This window comes from Nematostella vectensis, chromosome 2, assembly GCF_932526225.1.
Source record: "Nematostella vectensis chromosome 2, jaNemVect1.1, whole genome shotgun sequence".
NCBI classification, from domain to species: domain Eukaryota; kingdom Metazoa; phylum Cnidaria; class Anthozoa; order Actiniaria; family Edwardsiidae; genus Nematostella; species Nematostella vectensis.
In genome coordinates, this window is record NC_064035.1 from 13,269,773 (window position 1) to 13,291,164 (window position 21,392).

The window sequence follows — 21,392 nt, forward strand, 5'->3', positions numbered from 1 at the left end:
AGATTGAGAACCAAATTTCTCGAATTTGAATCAAGTTTTTCGTCTCTTTCGCTTCAAGTGAACCTGCAGGGATTCGTAAAAAAATGCGTTTTCAGAAATATACGTATACATGTGCACGGCTGAAAACGTTTTGAATACGCTACGTGTAGACCCGGAAATTTACGCATCCGCAAAAAAAAAAAAAAAAAAAAAAAAATTGCGGAAAAAAAGTTTCCGGATACGTTTGGACATCCAGCCTTACTATAGCTAACAAACAATCAGAAAGCGAGATTACGCGCATGTGTTTAGAAACCCCGCTAGAATACGATACATACGTTTCTTGTAATCATTCATTTTGTTTCTTTTATTTTAAGATAGCACTATTTTCAAAGAGTATGCTTATAATGCATCTAAACGCACCGGTGATAAAATCACTGCTATCAAGAGACCATGATATCATGGTTTCTTGCTGCTTTCCAAAGTTAGTCTAAAGTTTGATAAATGATGATTGGATATAAAAAAGCAAATAAAACTCGGTGGAAACATAAAAAAAAAAGACTTTCAGATAGCAAGTGAATAAGCAAGCAACAGAAGCGAGAAGACTCGGTGAAACAGAAACGCAAAAAAATATAGAAATTGCGTTCTTTCGCGCTTGTGTCCAAGTGAATGGGAAAATTGCGTGCGTTTCGATTGCGTCCTCATGACAGGAACCACAAGAGCGAGTGTGGCGCACCTTGAACAGCACAACCCAACAACAAAAATTAATAGAACGTTTATTGCCCAGCTTCTTGTTTATATAATTTAAAGAAATAAACATTCACTACACACAAAAATCTTTCCAACCCAAGTAAAAGACAAGGTGCACGACAAGGGCGTGGATTGTTAGCACGACAAGGGCGTGGATTGTTAGCACGACAAGGGCGTGGATTGTTAGCACGAAAGGACTACGCGTCATTGGTACACGGGTTATCTATGACCCACTATACTAAACGAGAAATTCAACAGAAAATGAATCTACTGGGGTAATGCAGCCTGTAGTTGTACGTAAGAAAGAGCAGTTTCCTAAAATATATAAAGTATAAATAGTGTCGACATTTAAAAACACCCCCCAAAAGTGTACGGATTTTGAGTTCAAGAAAGTCACAATTTTAAAAAAGGTTATATCAATGGATCTTCATATCATATCATGGATCTTGACTGGTAGGTATTGGATATGTACCCACCATATAATTTACTAGTTTCTAACATACTCAAAATGACCATTTCATGGATATCCAATTGAGATTTGAGTAATTTAAAAAAGGCCTGGATTCCTTAGGCTATAGGAATATATTTCTTACAGGTCTTCCATGCTAGCAAAAGCTCACTCGAGTTTATATGTCTTTGAACTTGAACCCAAAGGGTTATTTTAGCAGGGAATGACAAATGTATACGGTATTGACTGATGAAAAACAGTCATTAATAAGATGCCGTTCAAAATGTATAATTTGTTGGCCGCGATGCCGGACAAAGGTCGGAAATCGAGGTCAACTTCTCCTTATTCTTCATTCTCCTATTAATAGGACGGCAAACAGGAATTTGTATTATGTAGATGCTATTTTAGACGGTGGCATTGTGAACTGGCGTAAACTCAAGTGTACTTTCATGCTGACTTTTGGATGAGTCAGTCTCGTCGTCCTGCCGCGGGGATGGGGTCATCATGGCGGCGAGGATAAGCGACAGACAGTCGGCGACCTGGTGGTTAGGGGCACAGGACAGGGCCGGTGTGTGCCCGTCCTCATCCTCTGCCATCACGTTAGCGCCTCGGAGTAGTAATTCCTGGACCACAGGGACCATTCCGTTAGCGGCCGCTAGGTGGAGAGGGCTGGGTGGAGCACAAGACAAGACTCATAAGTACACAAGGATTACAAGACATGATTTGTAAGTACAAGGATTTTTAAAAGTAAGTCATAAGTCAACGATTACAAGACACGACTCAAAGGTACAAAGGATTACAAGACATGACTCATAAGTACAACGATTACAAGAAAAGACTTATAAGTACAACGATAATAAGACATGACCCATAAGTACAAAGGCCGATTACAAGACATGACTCATAAGTACAACGATTACAAGACAAGACTCATAAGTACAACGATTACAAGACAAGACTCATAAGTACAACGATTACAAGACAAGACTCATAAGTACAACGATTACAAGACATGACTTATAAGTACAACGATTACAAGACAAGACTCACAAGTCAACGATTACAAGACATGACTCATAAGTACAAAGGATTACAAGACATGATTTGTAAGTACAAGGATTTTTAAAACTCACATCCTGAAATGCTAAGCTTCACAGATTGCAACCGTGTACTAAGCCGATTGCATTATAATCGCATTTTTTTATTTTTGATAAGCCCACTTTTTCTTAAAAAAAGACGGACGATTTTCTTAGAGAAACCCTAGTATTTCTTATGCTCCTCCAATCTATTGCTCGTCTGGGAATAGCGCGTAGTCAATCATGCCACCGTGACCAATCAATTCCCTTGCCGTGTGCAGTCAAATGGTTTATGACGCGACAGTGGAAACATGAAAGCCACCGATTGGTTTAGACAGTTGATTGACTACGCGGTATTTCCAAAGAGAAAAGGATTTTGGATTCGCCGAGGCCGCGCAACAACAAATTTGGCAACAACATCCGCCTTACTTTCAGAGATCGAGATTTTTGCCTTTTTTGCGTTATCCATGATGTAATGTGTGTTACAAGACACGGATTCTCTAAGTACAACCTTTATTCAAAATAGGTGCGTGTAAGGGTGGCAAGCATGTGGAAGTCACTCACGTTTTGAAAGTTACGTTGGCCATGTTGATCGCCGAATCAGGAGTTTTGTCCAAAATCGCTAAGGTGCAAGAAGTATGACTCTGCCAAAGGAAAACAAAATAAACCAGCTGGTGCTACTGCATAAGAACAAAAACAACTCTGAGCATCTGAAAGACTTTCTTGCACACCTGGGGCCGGTTCCTAGAAAGCAGGTTAGCGCTAATCCAGAATAAATACGGCTATCTTGAAATTTGATTGGATAAAAAGGGCATTAATCCCTGAGTTAGCGTTAACCCTCTTTCTAGGAACCCGCCCAGGAAGCGAATATTCAAAAGGGAAGCGAGGCTAACAGCATTTAATTGATGTACTAGCGGACTCATACCTGCATACAGGCAAGGTGCAACGCTAAATTCTGGTCTTGATCTGTAAGCGATGTGTTGGCGCCTCCTTCGGAGACTAGAACCTCTGCAGTCGAAATATAGCAAAGTCCATTTAGAATCGGTGGTCACTTTTAACATAATACTCCGTACTTAACGAGACGGTAAGTGGAATTTTCTCATGTGTGCGAGTGTATGATGTGGGGTGTGTGAGTGTATGGTAGGGTGGGATTTGGTGGGGTTGGGTGGGGTTGGGTGGTATTTGGTGGGTTTTGGTGGGATTGGGTGGGTTGAAACCAAAAGTAACCATGTGTCTCGAAGAATATGAATAAATCAAAACAATTATCCATTATAGGTTACCAAATCTTGGCTCTGACATCGCTGGACTTTATTTAACACCTTTGATTTTACTAATAATTAGTACCCATAAGCCATTTACCATTCGCCATTTGCACTGACAACCTTTTGTGAAATAAAGCAACGCAGCCTTAGTCTTCCTCAATATCTTATAGATTTCAATGGAGTCAAGCTCTTAAAAGCGACAAAAGTTTAGGGTTTCAGTTACTGGTCCGATAACAGACAAAAATGTTCATTGCTAAGGTGACCGTCTACGAGGGTGACTGTATTTCTTGAATGTCCTGTCCAGGTGACTCACCCACTGCTCCCGAGTGCCCATTCTCTGCGGCAATCATGAGTGCTGTTTTGCCGTTCTTGTCCACCACGTCTACGTCACCACCACGTGACATCAGCAGGGTTAGGCACTCAACCTGGTCATTGAATGCGGCCGCGTGGATTGGCGTTCTGGGAGTAGAAACATTTCAATCAAACGGAATTTTAACTAGAATTTGGTCCAGCCCGACACGAACCCCTGCCTTATCATTGTATTGTTAGTATTTTTTTTAATATATATTTATAGAATCTAAGCTCCCCCCTCATCCCCTACCGCTGGGGTGTGCACCCTTTTCCCAACGCATCTGGACCTTTGCGCGCGCCAAGAATTCCCAATATTCGAAAAAAAAAAAAAACATTTCCGAATAATCCCGAATGAGAGTCAACTAGCAGGCTAGATGCTACATAATCCTTACCTTCCTTTACTATCAGTGACATTAACGATCTCGTCCCCAAGGGTGTCAAGAAGTAGCTCAGCACATGATTCATTATCGTTGATTCTAGACAGGAGAATCGAAAAACACTATTAGTTGGCATTCATGCACACCAAAAACAATCATTTCTCTATCTATTCTTGCCCACACAGTAAGCTTGGTTGAATAAATTTTGTATATGTTTACGATTTATGAAAGCAAACAAGCTTCATCACTATCTAACACACTTAATAACACACTCATGGCTGCGCCTATTGCTCCCGAGAGCGACAAAAAATTCAATGAATATAAATCCTTTATTAAAAAAAAAACTTTCAGGCTGATTCGTAAGCGCCGAATAAGTTGGAGCGTGCGCGAGTTTGCCACCCAAAAAGTAGTAATATCTTAGTGTACGTCCTCTTATATATAAGTAAATCAAATATATAACATTTATAAAAGCAAACAAGTTTTCTTACTTTTACAGTTCAATAAACCATATTCATAACTTACACAGCACAATGAAGAGGCGAAAATGAATTCCCTTCAAAACCCCGTTTGCTTTCTCCCTAAGGTTGGAAAAGCCAAATCATTAATACGGACAAGAATTCAGGAGAAGAGCGCTTCTTTTACGAAATAGGTTGGAGACCATAGGCAGGGGAAGGGCTCATCTAGAAGAATTGGGAGGGGAGAGAAAGAGTGGGAGGTGGTAAGGGCCACTCCCCCTTTTTTATAAGAGCAAAGTCCTCAAAGGCGTGAAGACAATGGCGACAGTCTTGTATGCCCAGTGTACAGCATCACAGGCATCAACCTCGGGAACTTAGGCCACCAAGGTCAGCGTAACGAGGCGCGAAAACGAGGCGGCAGAGGGAGATATTCTCTACCGTACCCTACCCTCCCCATCCGCCGGCCTTGTTCCGCCTCGTTCTCGCGCATCGTTAAGCTGACGTCGCCTCCCTGGTTTGGCCCTGGGTTACATACATTTAATTCAAGAAGAAGATCCACGCAGCTATCGTGTTCTGGGGAAAGAAATATAAAATTTAGTTTAATAGAAGGATCAAATTACTTTTTGCACATTTTTGTCGACAATTTTCTACAAACAGGAACTTAGTTTCTTGCTTCTTTAATTATCATGTGCATGACCGTCTGCATTTTTATGTGATTTTTTACTTTAAGCCCAATCCTAAACTCACTTATTTTTCATTTGAACAAGTTATAACCTTGCACTTTGAGCGGTTTCATTTTAAATTTTCATCACCAGAATAAGTAAGGAAGAGCACTTGTGTTATGTCGTGGATGTCCAAATTACACAGAGGATAAATACCGTTAAAGCAGGCCCAGTGTAAGGGAGTATAACCACGATCGTCCAGTACTGAGGTGGTTCCTGCCACTTGTACTAGTGCCCCTAAGATACCGACGTGACCACAGGCTGCAGCAAAGTGGATAGGGGTGCGGCCAGTACAATCCCGACACAGAACGTCCGCCTCCTTGTGAAGTAAAGCCTCAACGCTCTCGTCATGTCCATTAGCAGCCTTGAACAAGGACAAAGCAATCAGCATCAAAGCAGGCAAGATGCTCAGACATACGTCTAACGGATAGATGGTCCTGGATAAATGCATCTTTGTAGGAACTACAAGTTTCTATCATAATAAAAGGACACAGGTTCTTGGAAATAGTAAATTGAAGACAGCAGAATATATCTTCTCCCAGTGTGACAGAAGAGGGGGTGATCTGATTTCAACTTTATGAAGTGTTAAAATCGCATTGCATTGAAAGGACAACAGAACTTTTTTTTTCTACCCAATCAACAACACATGCAGCCCCTTCCAACATACTGCTCTATGGAGAGCACATGCAGCCCCTACCAACATACCGCTCTATGGATAGCACATGCAGCCGCTACCAACATACCGCTCTATGGAGAGCACATGCAGCCCCTACCAACATACCGCTCTATGGATAGCACATGCAGCCCCTACCAACATACCGCTCTATGGAGAGCACATGCAGCCCCTACCAACATACCGCTCTATGGAGAGCACATGCAGCCCCTACCAACATACTACTCTATGGAGAGCACATGCAGCCCCTACCAACATACTACTCTATGGAGAGCACATGCAGCCCCTACCAACATACTACTCTGTGGAGAGCACATGCAGCCCCTACCAACATACCGCTCTATGGAGAGCACATGCAGCCCCTACCAACATACCGCTCTATGGAGAGCACATGCAGCCCCTACCAACATACTACTCTATGGAGAGCACATGCAGCCCCTACCAACATACTACTCTATGGAGAGCACATGCAGCCCCTACCAACATACCGCTCTATGGAGAGCACACGCAGCCCCTACCAACATACTGCTCTATGGAGAGCACATGCAGCCCCTACCAACAAACTGCTTTATGGAGAGCACATGCAGCCCCTACCAACATACCGCTCTATGGAGAGCACATGCAACCCCTACCAACATACTACTCTAAGGAGAGCACATGCAGCCCCTAACAACATACTACTCTATGGAGAGCACATGCAGCCCCTACCAACATACCGCTCTATGGAGAGCACATGCAGCCCCTACCAACATACCGCTCTATGGAGAGCACATGCAGCCCCTACCAACATACCGCTCTATGGAGAGCACATGCAGCCCCTACCAACATACTACTCTATGGAGAGCACATGCAGCCCCTACCAACATACCGCTCTATGGAGAGCACATGCAGCCCCTACCAACATACCGCTCTATGGAGAGCACATGCAGCCCCTACCAACATACCGCTCTATGGAGAGCACATGCAGCCCCTGCCAACATACTACTCTATGGAGAGCACATGCAGCCCCTACCAACAAACTACTCTATGGAGAGCACACGCAGCCCCTACCAACATACTGCTCTATGGAGAGCACATGCAGCCCCTACCAACAAACTGCTTTATGGAGAGCACATGCAGCCCCTACCAACATACCGCTCTATGGAGAGCACATGCAACCCCTACCAACATACCGCTCTATGGAGAGCACATGCAGCCCCTACCAACAAACTGCTTTATGGAGAGCACATGCAGCCCCTACCAACATACCGCTCTATGGAGAGCACATGCAGCCCCTGCCAACATACCGCTCTATGGAGAGCACATGCAGCCCCTACCAACAAACTGCTTTATGGAGAGCACATGCAACCCCTACCAACATACTACACTATGGAGAGCACATGCAGCCCCTACCAACATACTACTCTATGGAGAGCACATGCAGCCCCTACCAACATACTACTCTATGGAGAACACATGCAGCCAACATACCGCTCTATGGAGAGCACATGCAGCCCCTACCAACAAACTGCTTTATGGAGAGCACATGCAACCCCTACCAACATACTACACTATGGAGAGCACATGCAGCCCCTACCAACATACTACTCTATGGAGAGCACATGCAGCCCCTACCAACATACTACTCTATGGAGAACACATGCAGCCAACATACCGCTCTATGGAGGGCACATCTGTGATTGACATCAACTGCGATACAATTTGCACCCTCACTGAGGAGCAGGCTGGCACAGTCTGCAAACCCATTTCCTATTGCAGCCATCAGCGGGGTCCTGGTAAGGGATGGACACATATAAGCTATTAAATACATTAAACTATAAAGATATGGAACAGTTAGAAGCTTCCACAAGAGGAAGTACTCAGACTAAGCAGGACAAGGGATTCCAAGGAATTTTTGGCTTTGAAAGGTATTTTTAGCTTTAATGTCTTTGTCCCCAGTGAGAGCTGGGAAGTTTTTAGGTTTAAGTATATCTGGATTTTGAATCTGTGATCTTTAAGCACAAGTGTGTTTTGCCTTTGTTGTGTGAGCTTTGTTCGACTTTGTACATGGAAAGAAGATATATTGTTTTGTTTACAGCTGAGGGTTTTTACAATTTATTCATTAATTTGTCTCTCTAAGAAACCAGGTAACGTTAACAGCAAAATCCCCTTCCCTTTGGAACTTATTATAAAATAAATATGTGGGGATTTGTAATGAATCATGTTATGAATTAAAATACTGTCCTGGTTGTCTCAGCTCTCAGTTGTATTCTTATAGTCATCTAAAATATGCATAATGTTGTTTCTTATTATCATAGATACCTGTCCTGGACATCGCGACTGTCAATCGCATTCTCAGACTCGAGGTGCTGGATTAGTAGTCTCAGGCAGTCTGTGTGCCCATTATAAGCTACAAGTACACAAATGGTTGAGAATGAAAATTCAAAATGGTTGGTTGGAGGTAGAAAAATTATATCTTATTACTCTATATACATATACTCTTATTAGTCTGATATTGGCTTGGGTGAAGTCTTTAAATAAAATCATGGCAAAGCGATAGCATTGCTTTCTTGAAGTTTTGAAAAGTAGGCCAATCACAATAAGGTTATTAGAACCAAATGGGTGAAAAAAGATTCCCAAAAGGCTGTGCAGATTCAGAGAATGTTTGTGTGTAAGGGTTTATCAAGGCAAGCTCACCTAAGCCAGTGCACAGCATGTTTTTGTGTAAGAGTTTATCAAGGCAAGCCTTTGCAGAGCATGTTTGTGTGTAAGGGTTCATCAATGCATGCCTGTGCAGAGCATATTTGTGTGTAAGGGTTCATCAATGCATGCCTGTGCAGAGCATATTTGTGTGTAAGGGATCATCAAGGCAAGCCTGTTCAGAGCATATTTGTGTGTAAGGGCTCATCAAGCCAAGCTCACCTGCAGCATGGAGAGGGGTCCGCCTACTGTGCAAGTCATACACCTCAACCCTGGCATTATGATTCAACAAACATTCAACACACTCCCTGCAAACATATGCAACATGATTAAACAGAGAGACTTATCAGAACCCAATAAAACATATGCAGCATTATTAGACAGAGAGACTTATCAGAACCCAATAAAACATATACAACATGATTAGAAAGAGAGACTTATCAGAACCCAATAAAACATATGCAACATTATTAGACAGAGAGACTTATCAGAACCCAATAAAACATATGCAACATGATTAGACAGAGAGACTAATCAGAACCCAATAAAACATATGCAACATGATTAGCAGGGGGACTTATCAGAACCCAATAAAACATATGCAGCATTATTAGACAGAGAGACTTATCAGAACCCAATAAAACATATGCAACATTATTAGACAGAGAGACTTATCAGAACCCAATAAAACATATGCAACATTATTAGACAGAGAGACTAATCAGAACCCAATAAAACATATGCAACATAATTAGACAGAGAGACTTATCAGAACACAATAAAACATATGCAATATGATTAGACAGAGAGACTTTTCAGAACCCAATAAAACATATGCAACATGATTAGACAGAGAGATTTATCAGAACACAATAAAACATATGCAACATTATTAGACAGAGAGACTTATCAGAACCCAATAAAACATTTGCAACATTGGACACAGAGACTTATCAGAACCCAATAGAGTGCTCCATACAACAAACAACAGCAAATAGTAAAAAAAAATGATTGCTCAAAATTTTTTGAATGACTGTAAATGATGAATACTTTTTGGTGGTTGACTTAAGACATGAAACCAATACTTACACATGGCCTTGAAAAGAGGCAAGATCAAGAGGGGTTCTTCCCCGATCATCCCTTACTTCTAAGTCATTAAAAGATTTTATTAACACTTCTAATGCTGGTTTATGTCCATGAAATGCCTGGAACAAAATAATGCACATAATGTTATCCAAAGAAACATAATCAAAATAAACATGACTAACAACAGCATATTTTGGTAAAGGGGTCTTATAAGTGAAAATATACAGTATCACAATGAGGGGGGCTGAACTACAAAGAATTTATGGCAAAGTCTTTCATATAGGGAGAGGTGTAGCCCCCAATATTGTGTGCAGTCCATGAGATACTCACAGCTAGATGAAGGGGGGTGACACAAGGAGAGCCTGAACTTCTATTCAGAAGATCATTAGCAGACACATCTAAAAGCTAAAGAAATGAATCTCGGTAATCTTATAATTTATTAAACAGAGTGAGTAATAAGCATATTAAAGGTCCGGCATCAATGTTCTTAAATAATCCAGAGCAAGTGACAGGATAGGATAGATATGGGAGTAATGGTATGGTATGACTAAAAACATCTAAAAGAAAACATCTCTCAATTCATAATAGGCAAACAGGGTTATCAATGGGGTTTGCTGATAAGGTGAATTTGTGAGGGAGGAGGGAGATTGCACTGTCAGGGGCAGATCTAGCTTTTTGCTTAAGGGGGGTTTGGCTCAGTGACAAAGGGGGGAGGGGTAATTGTATGGCTTTCTGGCAGCCCAAAGGGGGGGTTTAAACCCCCTTAACCCTCCCCCTTTTCTTCAAAAAGGAATTCATTATTTTGGTGGCAAGAAAGCTGAGAAAGGGGGCACCAACACCAAGTGCCAAGCACATTATTTCAAACATACCATTTCAATAGCAAGCTTATGACCATTAGCAGAGGCATAGTGCACTGCACTGTAGCCTTGCTTGTCGCGTTTACTGGCATTGCCTCGATTCCGCAGTAAGTGCTCAACACATCTGGAAAGAATAAAGAGATATAGTGACACCAAACAAACAACCTCACACACATGGAAATTTTAAGACATTTAATGTCATGTCATGTTTCAGTAAAAGGTGTATCACATATTGACTATGTAAAGGTGGATAACAATACACAAGACTGCTTTTTCGTTCAAATAAAGATGTACTCCAGTACTTACTTTGCATCCAGGTCTGAAGCCGCAGCATAATGTAACGGAGTGCAAGCTTTTGTGTCAGGCTTATTAACATTTGAGCCAGCTGTCACTAGGGACATCACACAGCGGAAGTTAGTATGACCAGCTGCGTAATGTAAAGGATTCCTGAGAAACACAAATATAATAATAATAAGATTTCACCATTTTTTATTAAAAAAAGAATGTCTATTTCTAAAGTAGAAGAATTAAACCATCTAAGGTTCAATAATGTACATTTTACCTGAACACTTCACTAACTGTATTTGAGCTTTCTTTTGCAGCTTTTCAATAAGCCATTCCATTTAAAATCCTCATGCACACATGACATGGAAACTTGCCTCACTTAATGCCATGCACTGTGCACTTTATTTGGTGCAAGCTTAAAAAGGTGCATGCAAAAAAGGTTTCCATTGTTATGCGCATACAAGCTTATAGTTGTAATGGCCTATTCCATATCCATTCACAAAGATAAAATTTGAATTTGAAAGTAATCCATATGAAAATTTATTACACACCTGCCCAACTTGTCTATACAATTAAAGTCTCCAGCTTGGCTCATGAGCAGCTCCAGACAATTAACATTTCTGTGGAAAAAGTAAGAGAATATAGACTTGTAAAATATAGCAACAAACAGTAGGATAAAGCCCACTACTGTAGGACATTAGCAAGATTCCAAGATCACATACATAGAGGTTTATATCTTTTCTCACTTACCCGCTGCAAGCAGCACAGTGTAAAGGTGTTCTATCATTGTTGTCTTTGGCATTTACATCTACTCCTAAAAGAATCCAAACATGCATACATTTTTCAAATACACTGGCGAGACATTTACAGTAGTAGTTGAAGTTAGTAGCATACCATAAAATAACAACTTTTTACAGCATTCTGTGAAGCCTCCTAAACATGCAAGATGCAATGGTTGCATTCCCACTGATCCGCATCTAAACACAAATGGACATAAGCTTTATCAGATAAACATTCATTTCCACTTACCCTACACTAGATTATTTAAAAAGACACCTACTTTGAATGATCTGCTCCACTGGCTAGTAAGACACTGAGTAACAACTCTTGTCCATACTGTGCGGCAATGTGCAATGGTGTGTTACCATGGTGATCTGAAGAGTCCACATATGCACCTGGCAAGAGGTTCAAGGCATTTGTGTAAAGAATACCAGATCACTACTGAATACCTGATCACTACATAGAATACCTGATCACTATACAGAAAACAAGTTCAATACATAGAATACATTATCACTACATAGAATACATGATCACTTAGAATACATGATCACTTAGAATATATGATCACTACATAGAACACATGATCATTACAAAGAATACATGAGCATAACATAAATAGAATATATGACCACCACACAGAATACAGGATCATTACAAAGAATACATAACAGATCACTACATAGAATACATAATCAGTACACAGACTACACAAAATACATGATCACTATAATATAGAATATATGAGAACTAACATTCTCACATCGGGTATATTTAAACCTGTTGGTTTGATACCAGAGTTACAAGCACATGCATCACATTTAATGATGCAGTTTTTTTATTACTGCAATTTCGCTAAGATATCAAAACATAGCTGTCAAACTCACCATTTTGAAGAAGTGTTTGAGCTCTATTGCATCGCCCGTACAAAGCAGCAAAGTGCAGGGGGGTCCGACCAGATTTGTCTTGTAAATTAGGGCTGGCACCATCATTCAGTAAAAGTTCAAGACACAAATCACCATGGCCAGATGCAGCCGTGTAGTGCAAGGGTGTCTAGGATTGAGACCAAAATAGGTTATTACATTATAGTGAGAGCAGTGTGTGGGGGTAGGACAATCAGAGGTTACCACATAGTTTCTATGGAAGAATAAACAAACCATACTTTTTTGAGGGAGGGGGGGGGGGATTATTTGACCATTTAAGTTCTGTTTAAGAGCCTCTCCAAGACTGCTTCTTTCCTTTCAATAAAATATATTTTTCATTTGGACTGACCATTCCCTTGGCATTGGTGGCATTGACATGAGCTCCAAAACTGATTAATTCACTGATGACAATGTCCTGGCCATTGAGGCAAGCCACATGGAGGGGGGTGCTACCTTGCACTGTCTGTGCGTCAATCTAAACAACACAAGGGTTAGACTCTAGACAACAAAGGAATATAATCAGGTAAACTAAGAGACTAGCTATCAACACAAAGGTGAGGTACAGTTGATCACGCTTTACAACTCATGATTATGTAAGAGACTAGATATACTCACATCAGCACCTTCTTCAAGGAGTTTGCGTAACGTGTTCAGTTGCCCACCAGCTGCCGCAGCATGTAGCGGGGTATATTGCTAGAGCACAAGTAAATATTTTAAAAACACCAAAAAATAACAGCCAAGTTATGGCATGTAGTGGGGTATTTTACTACTGTGACACAGGAGTAAACATGTCAAAAACACCCAACAATAACAGTCAAGTTATGGTACTGTATGATAGTGGGGTATGATAAAAAAAGATGATAGAAAATTATAATAAAATGCTGGACAAGTAGCTAGGAGTAGACATGTCAAAAACACCCAACAATAACAGTCAAGTTATGGTACTTTATTATAGTGGGGTATGATAAAAAAAGGTGATAGAAAATTATAATAAAATGTCGGACAAGTCATATAATAAAAACGGATGGGGACATTTGCAATACAACAGGCACAGTGTATTCCGGGCACCTTCTTATCTGCACAATTAATGCTTGCTCCTGACTTGATCAGCACTTCAAGACAGCTTGTGCGACCTGGACAAAATGAAAGGGTTTAAACAAAAGAGAAAATTGCCAGGAAAAAACATTTTAAGCAAGGTTTTACTAACCCATATATGCAGCCCAATGAATGGGTCGGCGATCTTTCTTGTCCATTGCACCAACGTGTGCTCCCTTGATAAGTAGTACATTCAACATCTAAAAACCACCAGGAAATAAAGTTCTCATTGGATTTCCCATACATGTAATTTAAATTGAGCAATATACAGACTTACAGGTGGTGTAAAATTTGATAGTAAAACATTATTCTTGGACATGATTACACCATTTGCACAATGTGGGTTGGTGTTTGAGAAATACTTTTTTGGAGCCTTACTTTTTTTTAGTACTTTGCTTCTATTTATTAGAATTATCAGTACCTCTACATGTCCATTGAAGGCAGCATGATGCAAGCTTGTTCTACCGGCCCTATCAGTCACATTAACATTGGCAAGGTGGGGAATAAGGTTGTCTGAAAAAAAAAAAAACATATGGTAGGATCCAGTGGTAATTTACTGAAAATGGGAATTAATTTTCTCGCATTCTACACCATTACTTACTAAATAGGTCATGAGACACATCAAGATCTCAAATTTTTTTATCGAAACACACAGAAAAGTGTAATCTCTGCACATGAGCAAAATGGTGTCTGGACCCTTCCCCCCCCCCCTCCCCCCGGACATGCCTGCATAAAAACGAAATTATCCAGCTACTAACCAGCACACTTAACATGGTTGTTGGCAGCAGCAATATGCAGGGGAGTCTGCCAGTTCTTGTCCCGTGCATTCACATCTGCAGAATGCTTGATAAGCAGCTTCACACATTCCTACACACACAAAAAATATTTAAATTTGCATGCAAATGCGGGTATCAAATAATACAGTGATGACTAAAACTATTGCAACATTTCACTGCAGTAATCTGGGTAAAAAAACGGGGTAACCACAGTCACACCTCTGCGGTCGGACGCTCTAACCTCAGCAAAAAAGTGTGGTAATTACCCGAGGTTTTTAACTGCCGTACAAAACCCCAGTTTTACCACGGTTAGAATGTACACCATCACAACTACGAAAAGTACACATGATCCCAGTGACATTGTTCTATAATTGATATTCACTTACTCTTACTTATGGAAAACATAGTTTAAATTAGAACAACGTTCTAATTGACATGCAAGCAATTGCTACGTTCTCTGTGAACGTTTCTACAAGTTCTTTCTGGAAGGTTAAATTGTTTGTTGATTTGAATGAAGAGGAATAATTGGACAACAAGCTCAGCACACAAGTTGAGTATTTCAGTTTCTGTAAATAAAAATAGGATATTTTTTGTATCTGTTAATTTGCGAATAACATGGGAGTAGAAGCTCAGTAGCTTCAAACTTTTTGATTCATTATACGACCAGATTTATGTATGAAGTTTTGATGGCTTCTTGGTTAGCATACATTATTACTCTAAACTTCCTTCTCCTGGGAATTAATTTGTAAATAAAGTTCAGGAAGAGTTTATTCTCGAAGGAATGTTTGAATGCTAAAAATAATTGCTAAATATTTGAATGTGTGAAATGTTGGACAAAACAATCTTGAGAAATCCATTCCTTTGTATGTAAAGACTAAAAATATATTGGTAAGACTTTTTTACGGCTATTCCGTAAATTGCGGTTTAGTGTACCTGCATGGAACACGGCGCTTGGTATGTTGTGCATTAATTTTGAAAAGTGAAGCAAAAGCTTGCAAATCAAAAGTCCACGCAAACAACAACTATTGTTAAGGGTGTTGGGACATTTCTCTGAGGGCCGTTGCTAAGGAAACTTTGAAATGCTATAAAGCCAGCAAACATTTGTGAAAAAAAAATGAATTTAGGTATGACGCCATTGGATGTCTAAATTTCGATTACGTCATCAGGCGGTGACGTCATCGCATGACGTCACAATAAAAAAAATTCTATAATCTTTGCTGTTGAAGTATCTACAATGATAAATTTAGTTTTATAATATTGTTTGTGAAAATACCTACAAAGTTACGTATGCGTTTTGGATTCTGCCAAATAATAAAATTTTCGCACATTTTTAATTTTTATTTTTCCACTCTTTTTTGAATAATTCCTTCATTTTTTAAAATATCGGAAAACTGGTACGTAGCTTTGTGGAAGGCAACTAGGTGAATATTCTTTGCCTAAAAACATAGCGATCCGCCCACTCTTCTAAAAAATTATAGAGTTGGAAACGCAAACGGGAAGTAGAATTATCTACGCATGAGCAATTGAGTATTGGGATAAAGCCTGGTTACAAATGCGAATGTTGTTAAATAATTTTGTTATCAAAATATCGACTTTTCTCTCAATTTTTAACAGTGAAATATGCATTGAAACAACTCTTATTTTGCTTAAATCAGCACTTCAGGTCGCTAAGTAGGTGCCCTAGGTTTACAGTATTTACTATTTTATTGCGTTTTCTCTCAAGTTTCGGCGTTTGTTTTCGAAACTAGGAATGTCACACGCGAGTAAATTATTTTCCCACCTATCTATTTTCCTGCCTAAAAATGTGAAGTTCCCAGGTGATCGCACGCACGCCTAACAACCAAATTGCTAAGTAACGAGAAATGTCCCAACACCCTTAAGTGTAAATGTGTGACATTTATTAGGACATTTATTAGGAAGACAGTGATCCACATAACGCTGAGGCCTTCAAATCAAGAGTTCAAGATATTAAAACGGATCAGTAAATGTGTGACATTTATTAGGACATTTATTAGGAAGACAGTGATCCACATAACACTGAGGCCTTCAAATGAAGAGTTTAAGATATTAAAACGGATCAGTTTTGAAACCCAGTGAAACAAACTTTGATCGGCATTTAAAGAAATGGTTAGTCCTAAATGATTTCTTAAATTCAACGCTTATTTGAAAGTCATCAACACTTTTTTTTAGTTGCGTTATACACAAATACTAGGATATACTTAGGAAACGTTTTATTGCTAACTATTTCTAATTCTGAAGCTTTCTAGCTAGGGCCGACATGACGAAAAACCTGCAAAATACGCAATTCTAGATAGAGAAGGAAGACAATTTCTTACAATGGCCATCAGTTCCTTGTATTCCAGAATGATTTTCAAAACACAAATAACGTGAGACCGAAATGCACATACCAAGATTTTGGCTTTTTAAGATATTTTTTCCTTGATCATCCTTGCGCTATGTATGAGCTCAGGGACGAAAAGCTCAAATTTCAATGACACTTTACAAAAAGTAACATCAATTTAAAAAAAAGTTGCATTTGATATTTTGTTTGTTATTACTCATTAAGTACTTAGAGAAATTTTCCGCCTTATAAGATGTGAAATGGGCTTATTTGAAGCGTCATGTCATGTTTTTCAGTCATGTCGCTTGGATCACAATTAAGAAACGACTGCCTATGCATTTCAGCTGTTATCTGTGGATGTGATTGAAGTTCAAATCATTCAGTAAGTAAAGTTTGCTGTCCCGCGCATGCAGACCAACTGAACATCAAACAGACTTTTCCTGATATAAAAATCAAATCACTCCTCATGTACATTCAGCTCTTACGCGGTACTTAACGTGGATTTCGGCTGCGGTTTTATGAATATAACGTAACCGCGGTCAACACGCCTGACCGCAGCAGAACCGCGGTTTGCTGAAAAATCTTGGGCTCGGTCGCCACGGTTTTGCCGTGGAAAATGTTGCAATAGTTTTAATCATCATGGTATCAAACAGGCAACAATATCCCAATATGAAATACATAGTGAATAGTTTTGTTCTCAATTGATTCAGAAGCTGGTATTTTTGCCTCCCCAATAGGCACCCCTCTCAAATAAGCGCCCCCTTTCAAAGACCTGGAAAATGAAATAAGCTCCTTGGGTGCATATTCAAATCATTGAGTTGTATACTTACAGAACTCCCTGATGCACATGCTCTGTGGAGTGGGGTCAACCATTTGCTGTCCTTTGTATTCACTCTTGCTCCTGTAAATAACAACACATGAAAAGACCTTGAAATTAAATGTCAGTCAATTACCTTATATGAGGTAATTTTCCAACTCTCAAGTACATAATCTATTCCAATACATCACAAAATAGCACTCTGCTCTGCAAGGGCATTTACTACAGGTTTAATAAAATCACGGGGAATTAGGATGCCTTGTCAGCGATTTTCTAATAAAAAAATAATAATCCCCAATTTGTGTTGAATATGTGTTGAAGTTATAAATATTAGCTCAAATAAAGTGAAGAATGTTTTACCATTGGCAATAAGCACACTTAGACACTCCCCCTCACCACAGTGTGCGGCAGCATGAAGTGCTGTCCTCCTTTCAATATCCTGTCAATCAACAACAAAGGTGCTACAATAAAACATAATTTTTGGCACTAATTTCATCTAATTTGACAAATTTTCTTTTCTTTTGTAGTGTTTCTTGAGACATGCAAATTTGGCAGGAACTTTGCTTCCCTAGCAAAGGGTTCCCTTTGCTAGGGAACTTTGCTCTGGGGTTACATGGCCAAAAAAGGTATTTTTTCTTTACTGCAGAATTAGAAATATCCACATGGTTAACTGTCGCTCTCTTTCAATACCAAACATTGTCAAGTAATGAAAGCAAACCGTTGAATAAACTATAAGATTCACGATATTTGGAGGTTGCTTGTGGGGAGAAAAAGCTAACATAACAGCTGGCACTCGAAATACTCTAATCTCGGTAGAGTACCTGATAGTTCACTTCCTCCTTTCTGCTGATTAACAAACGAACTTCTGCCGAGTCTCCGTGGAAGCAAGCCTGTACCAATGGAGGCTGGAAAAGCAAAGCAAATTTTGATTCCTTAGAGTTTAATAATAAGTAGAGGAAACCATAATAATCAGTGCTTGTCTATCGGAAGTTATTTCGTAAATAGTGCAATACACGCATCACATGCAATTTCCAGAAGGAAATCAGCATCCATCATTTTAATTAGAAGGAAAAACATGTGTGTCCCGACATTGAAAAAATAAGCGTTACCTCATCTACAAGCTGTTGTACAACCATCTTTAGACCGGGAGTAGACTGTGAAACCGATCCTATCCCCACTCAGCAGGCGTCAAAACATGAAAAATTGCACAGCTGACTTCATCTCTATATAAAAACTCTGCATATAGAAATATTAAGAGCCTTACTAAACACTTATGAGAGAGCACAGGAGTTTTAACAGCATAGGATGCGGAGAATTCACGCCTTTCTAGCTAGATACCAACGCTACTTCATGACGGCCGCCATATTGACAAAAATCATGACGAGCTGGGATTGGCTTTGGGATGTCACGTGAGGGTGTAATGGAAAGCATATCGCGCCGTTTTGCTTGGGACGCCAAGTGCAAAATAGACTATAACTTGTCCTAAAAACACCAGCTTACGTCATATATCTTTATATATCTTTATAAACATGCAAGAATACCCAAGAATACGAAAAATGGAAACTCATTTCTTAAGTATAAGTAACACTTGACACTTTACCGAATATTGTCTTTTGTCTTTTAATGTGAGGGCGTAACTTGTTGACACGTTGTTTCTATTTTGTAGATGGAAGAAGAATCAAGGGAGCGGTCGTTTATAACTGGGTGTAGGGGCTGGCAAATATGTAGGGAGGGGGGCTACATTTTTAGGCGCCGATTTAGGGGGGTAACATATTTTTGGACTGTCATTAAAAGGGGGGGTCACATTTTTTGGGCACCGAATTCAATTCTGGTTTCAATATAATACTGAGCAAGAGAGTCATTGTTTAAATGTTAATTTTATTCAGTTCACAATGTTTCCTATTATTGTATAGCTAGTCCATTGTTCAGGTACCAATCTTATCTTTATATAAATAAATTTTGATAATCCCTCTCATGGTTGACAGACAAAGCTGCCCGTTCTCTTATCAATTTAACAAAATGAATACTTGAAAATGTTGCATAACATGTCTTTGTTAAAATTGTTCTAACGACACCGGTATTTGTTGTTTATCTCTGTGCCACTCTCAAATTAGCGAAAGAGAAGATTCATACTTAACTTAAATCGAATAGGGCAAAATTGCCATGCTAGCTGATCTATATTTTAATAAAGGTTATATTCAGTTACACCAGGAGAACTGTTCTCCTGTTACACTCAGTATATCAAGTCTCTGTGGTTAAAAAAAGACATTATTATCTCTAATATTAAAAAAAGTGTAGGTGGAAGGGGGGGGGTGCATATTTTTGGGCCTCCGGTTAGGGGGTTCACGATTTTTGGGCTTGGATTTGAGGAGGGGGGTCACGATTTTTGAGCCCCGGGATTTGCAAAAATACAGACCACCCTCCCCCCCGGTAATAAATGACCGCTCCCCAAAGACTTTTGCGTTGACTTGTGAGAAAATTTAGCAATCTTCGCAATCTTAGCAATCTGTCTGATTTGACAGCTGGTTAACCCTATTCAGACCGGGGGGTGGTGGCTTTTGAGGCCCCCAGCACCTTTGAGCTTCATTAATTTTTGAACTAGTAGGGCTAGAGCATTGAAATTTGATGACTTTTCCTAAAATTTATCTGGGATCAGTTTGGTGTAAACAAAATTTTGATATGTGTACCCTGGTAACAATAGCAACCAGGTTTAGAGACAGGTTTAATCAAAATTTGGTTAAGATCAACTATTAATACGACGTGCTCAACGTCCATGTCATATAAACATTTTATACCAAGTTTTGAAAAAACACAATAAAAATTTACATCCCATTTTAGGGGGGAGGGGTGGTGGGTTTTTTTGTTAATTTTTGACCTTCTCGAAATAGTGCTTGTAGAAATAGCAAAAAACATCCATATACACCTGGAATCATTAATACAACTTGAAAAGACGATTAAATATTGTCAAAAAGCTTCAGATTTTGCCACCCAGTTTTTATTGATTAAAATAAATAATTTTCATAAAATCCAAGATGGCGGATGCTGATGTCACATAATTAGCTAAAAATAGCTGTTTTTTTTTTAACTAACATCTAAATTTGGCAAAATCCTTTTTATATTCCACTATTTTAAATATAAAGTAGAAAAAAAAACATTTTTGGGAAAGATATTTAAATTATTACTTTAATTAAAGATTCCATTTGCATTCTTATGCTATATTAAAGGTACCATGCCAATCAATGACGTCACAGGTGTCATATATTGTTGTCATAGAAACAGTGTCACTAATAATATATGTCTACTGCAATATAATAAGATTATCGAAAAAAGACATACAGAAATACATATCTGAAAAAAACATAAATATTGCCCGTTTCTGCTCACTTAAGTGACGTCATCGTGACGTCACAAAGACATTTTTTAAAGAATATCGGTCGCTTTTTTAATATGAACTGATTATGAAACTTATTTGGATTTTGGATGTTCTATGCAAAAGTTTCGAAAGATAGGCTATTATAACCATATGTCTTTAAATGACGTCATAATGACGTCATATCGTGTTGCTATGGCAACACAATAGTTACGGATGGGGGGCCGAAAGAGCCCTTTCCCGGTCAGAGGAAGCCCCGAAAATGTCCGGTCTGAATAGGGTTAATGTTAAAA

At 39.3% G+C, this 21,392-nt stretch overlaps 1 protein-coding gene across 1 annotated transcript; it reads right to left on the reverse strand.

Moving 5' to 3' along the window:
- Positions 1 to 735: 735 nt before the first annotated feature.
- LOC5521659 (serine/threonine-protein phosphatase 6 regulatory ankyrin repeat subunit A-like) lies at positions 736 to 19,114 on the reverse strand. The gene is made up of 30 exons (XM_001641498.3): positions 18,839 to 19,114; positions 18,551 to 18,634; positions 18,090 to 18,168; positions 17,743 to 17,813; positions 14,554 to 14,662; positions 14,217 to 14,308; positions 13,908 to 13,995; positions 13,769 to 13,833; positions 13,316 to 13,393; positions 13,050 to 13,175; positions 12,665 to 12,830; positions 12,058 to 12,172; positions 11,892 to 11,974; positions 11,748 to 11,811; positions 11,549 to 11,617; positions 11,019 to 11,159; positions 10,725 to 10,836; positions 10,186 to 10,260; positions 9,859 to 9,974; positions 8,992 to 9,077; positions 8,392 to 8,479; positions 7,745 to 7,862; positions 5,574 to 5,781; positions 5,231 to 5,268; positions 4,763 to 4,818; positions 4,256 to 4,339; positions 3,826 to 3,971; positions 3,176 to 3,258; positions 2,815 to 2,894; positions 736 to 1,843 (listed from the first exon to the last, which is right to left on the reverse strand). The coding sequence occupies exons 1-30, from the start codon at positions 18,863 to 18,865 to the stop codon at positions 1,579 to 1,581; spliced, it is 3,012 nt and encodes a 1,003-aa protein (XP_001641548.3). The 5' UTR covers positions 18,866 to 19,114; the 3' UTR covers positions 736 to 1,578.
- Between the last annotated feature and the right edge of the window lie 2,278 nt (positions 19,115 to 21,392).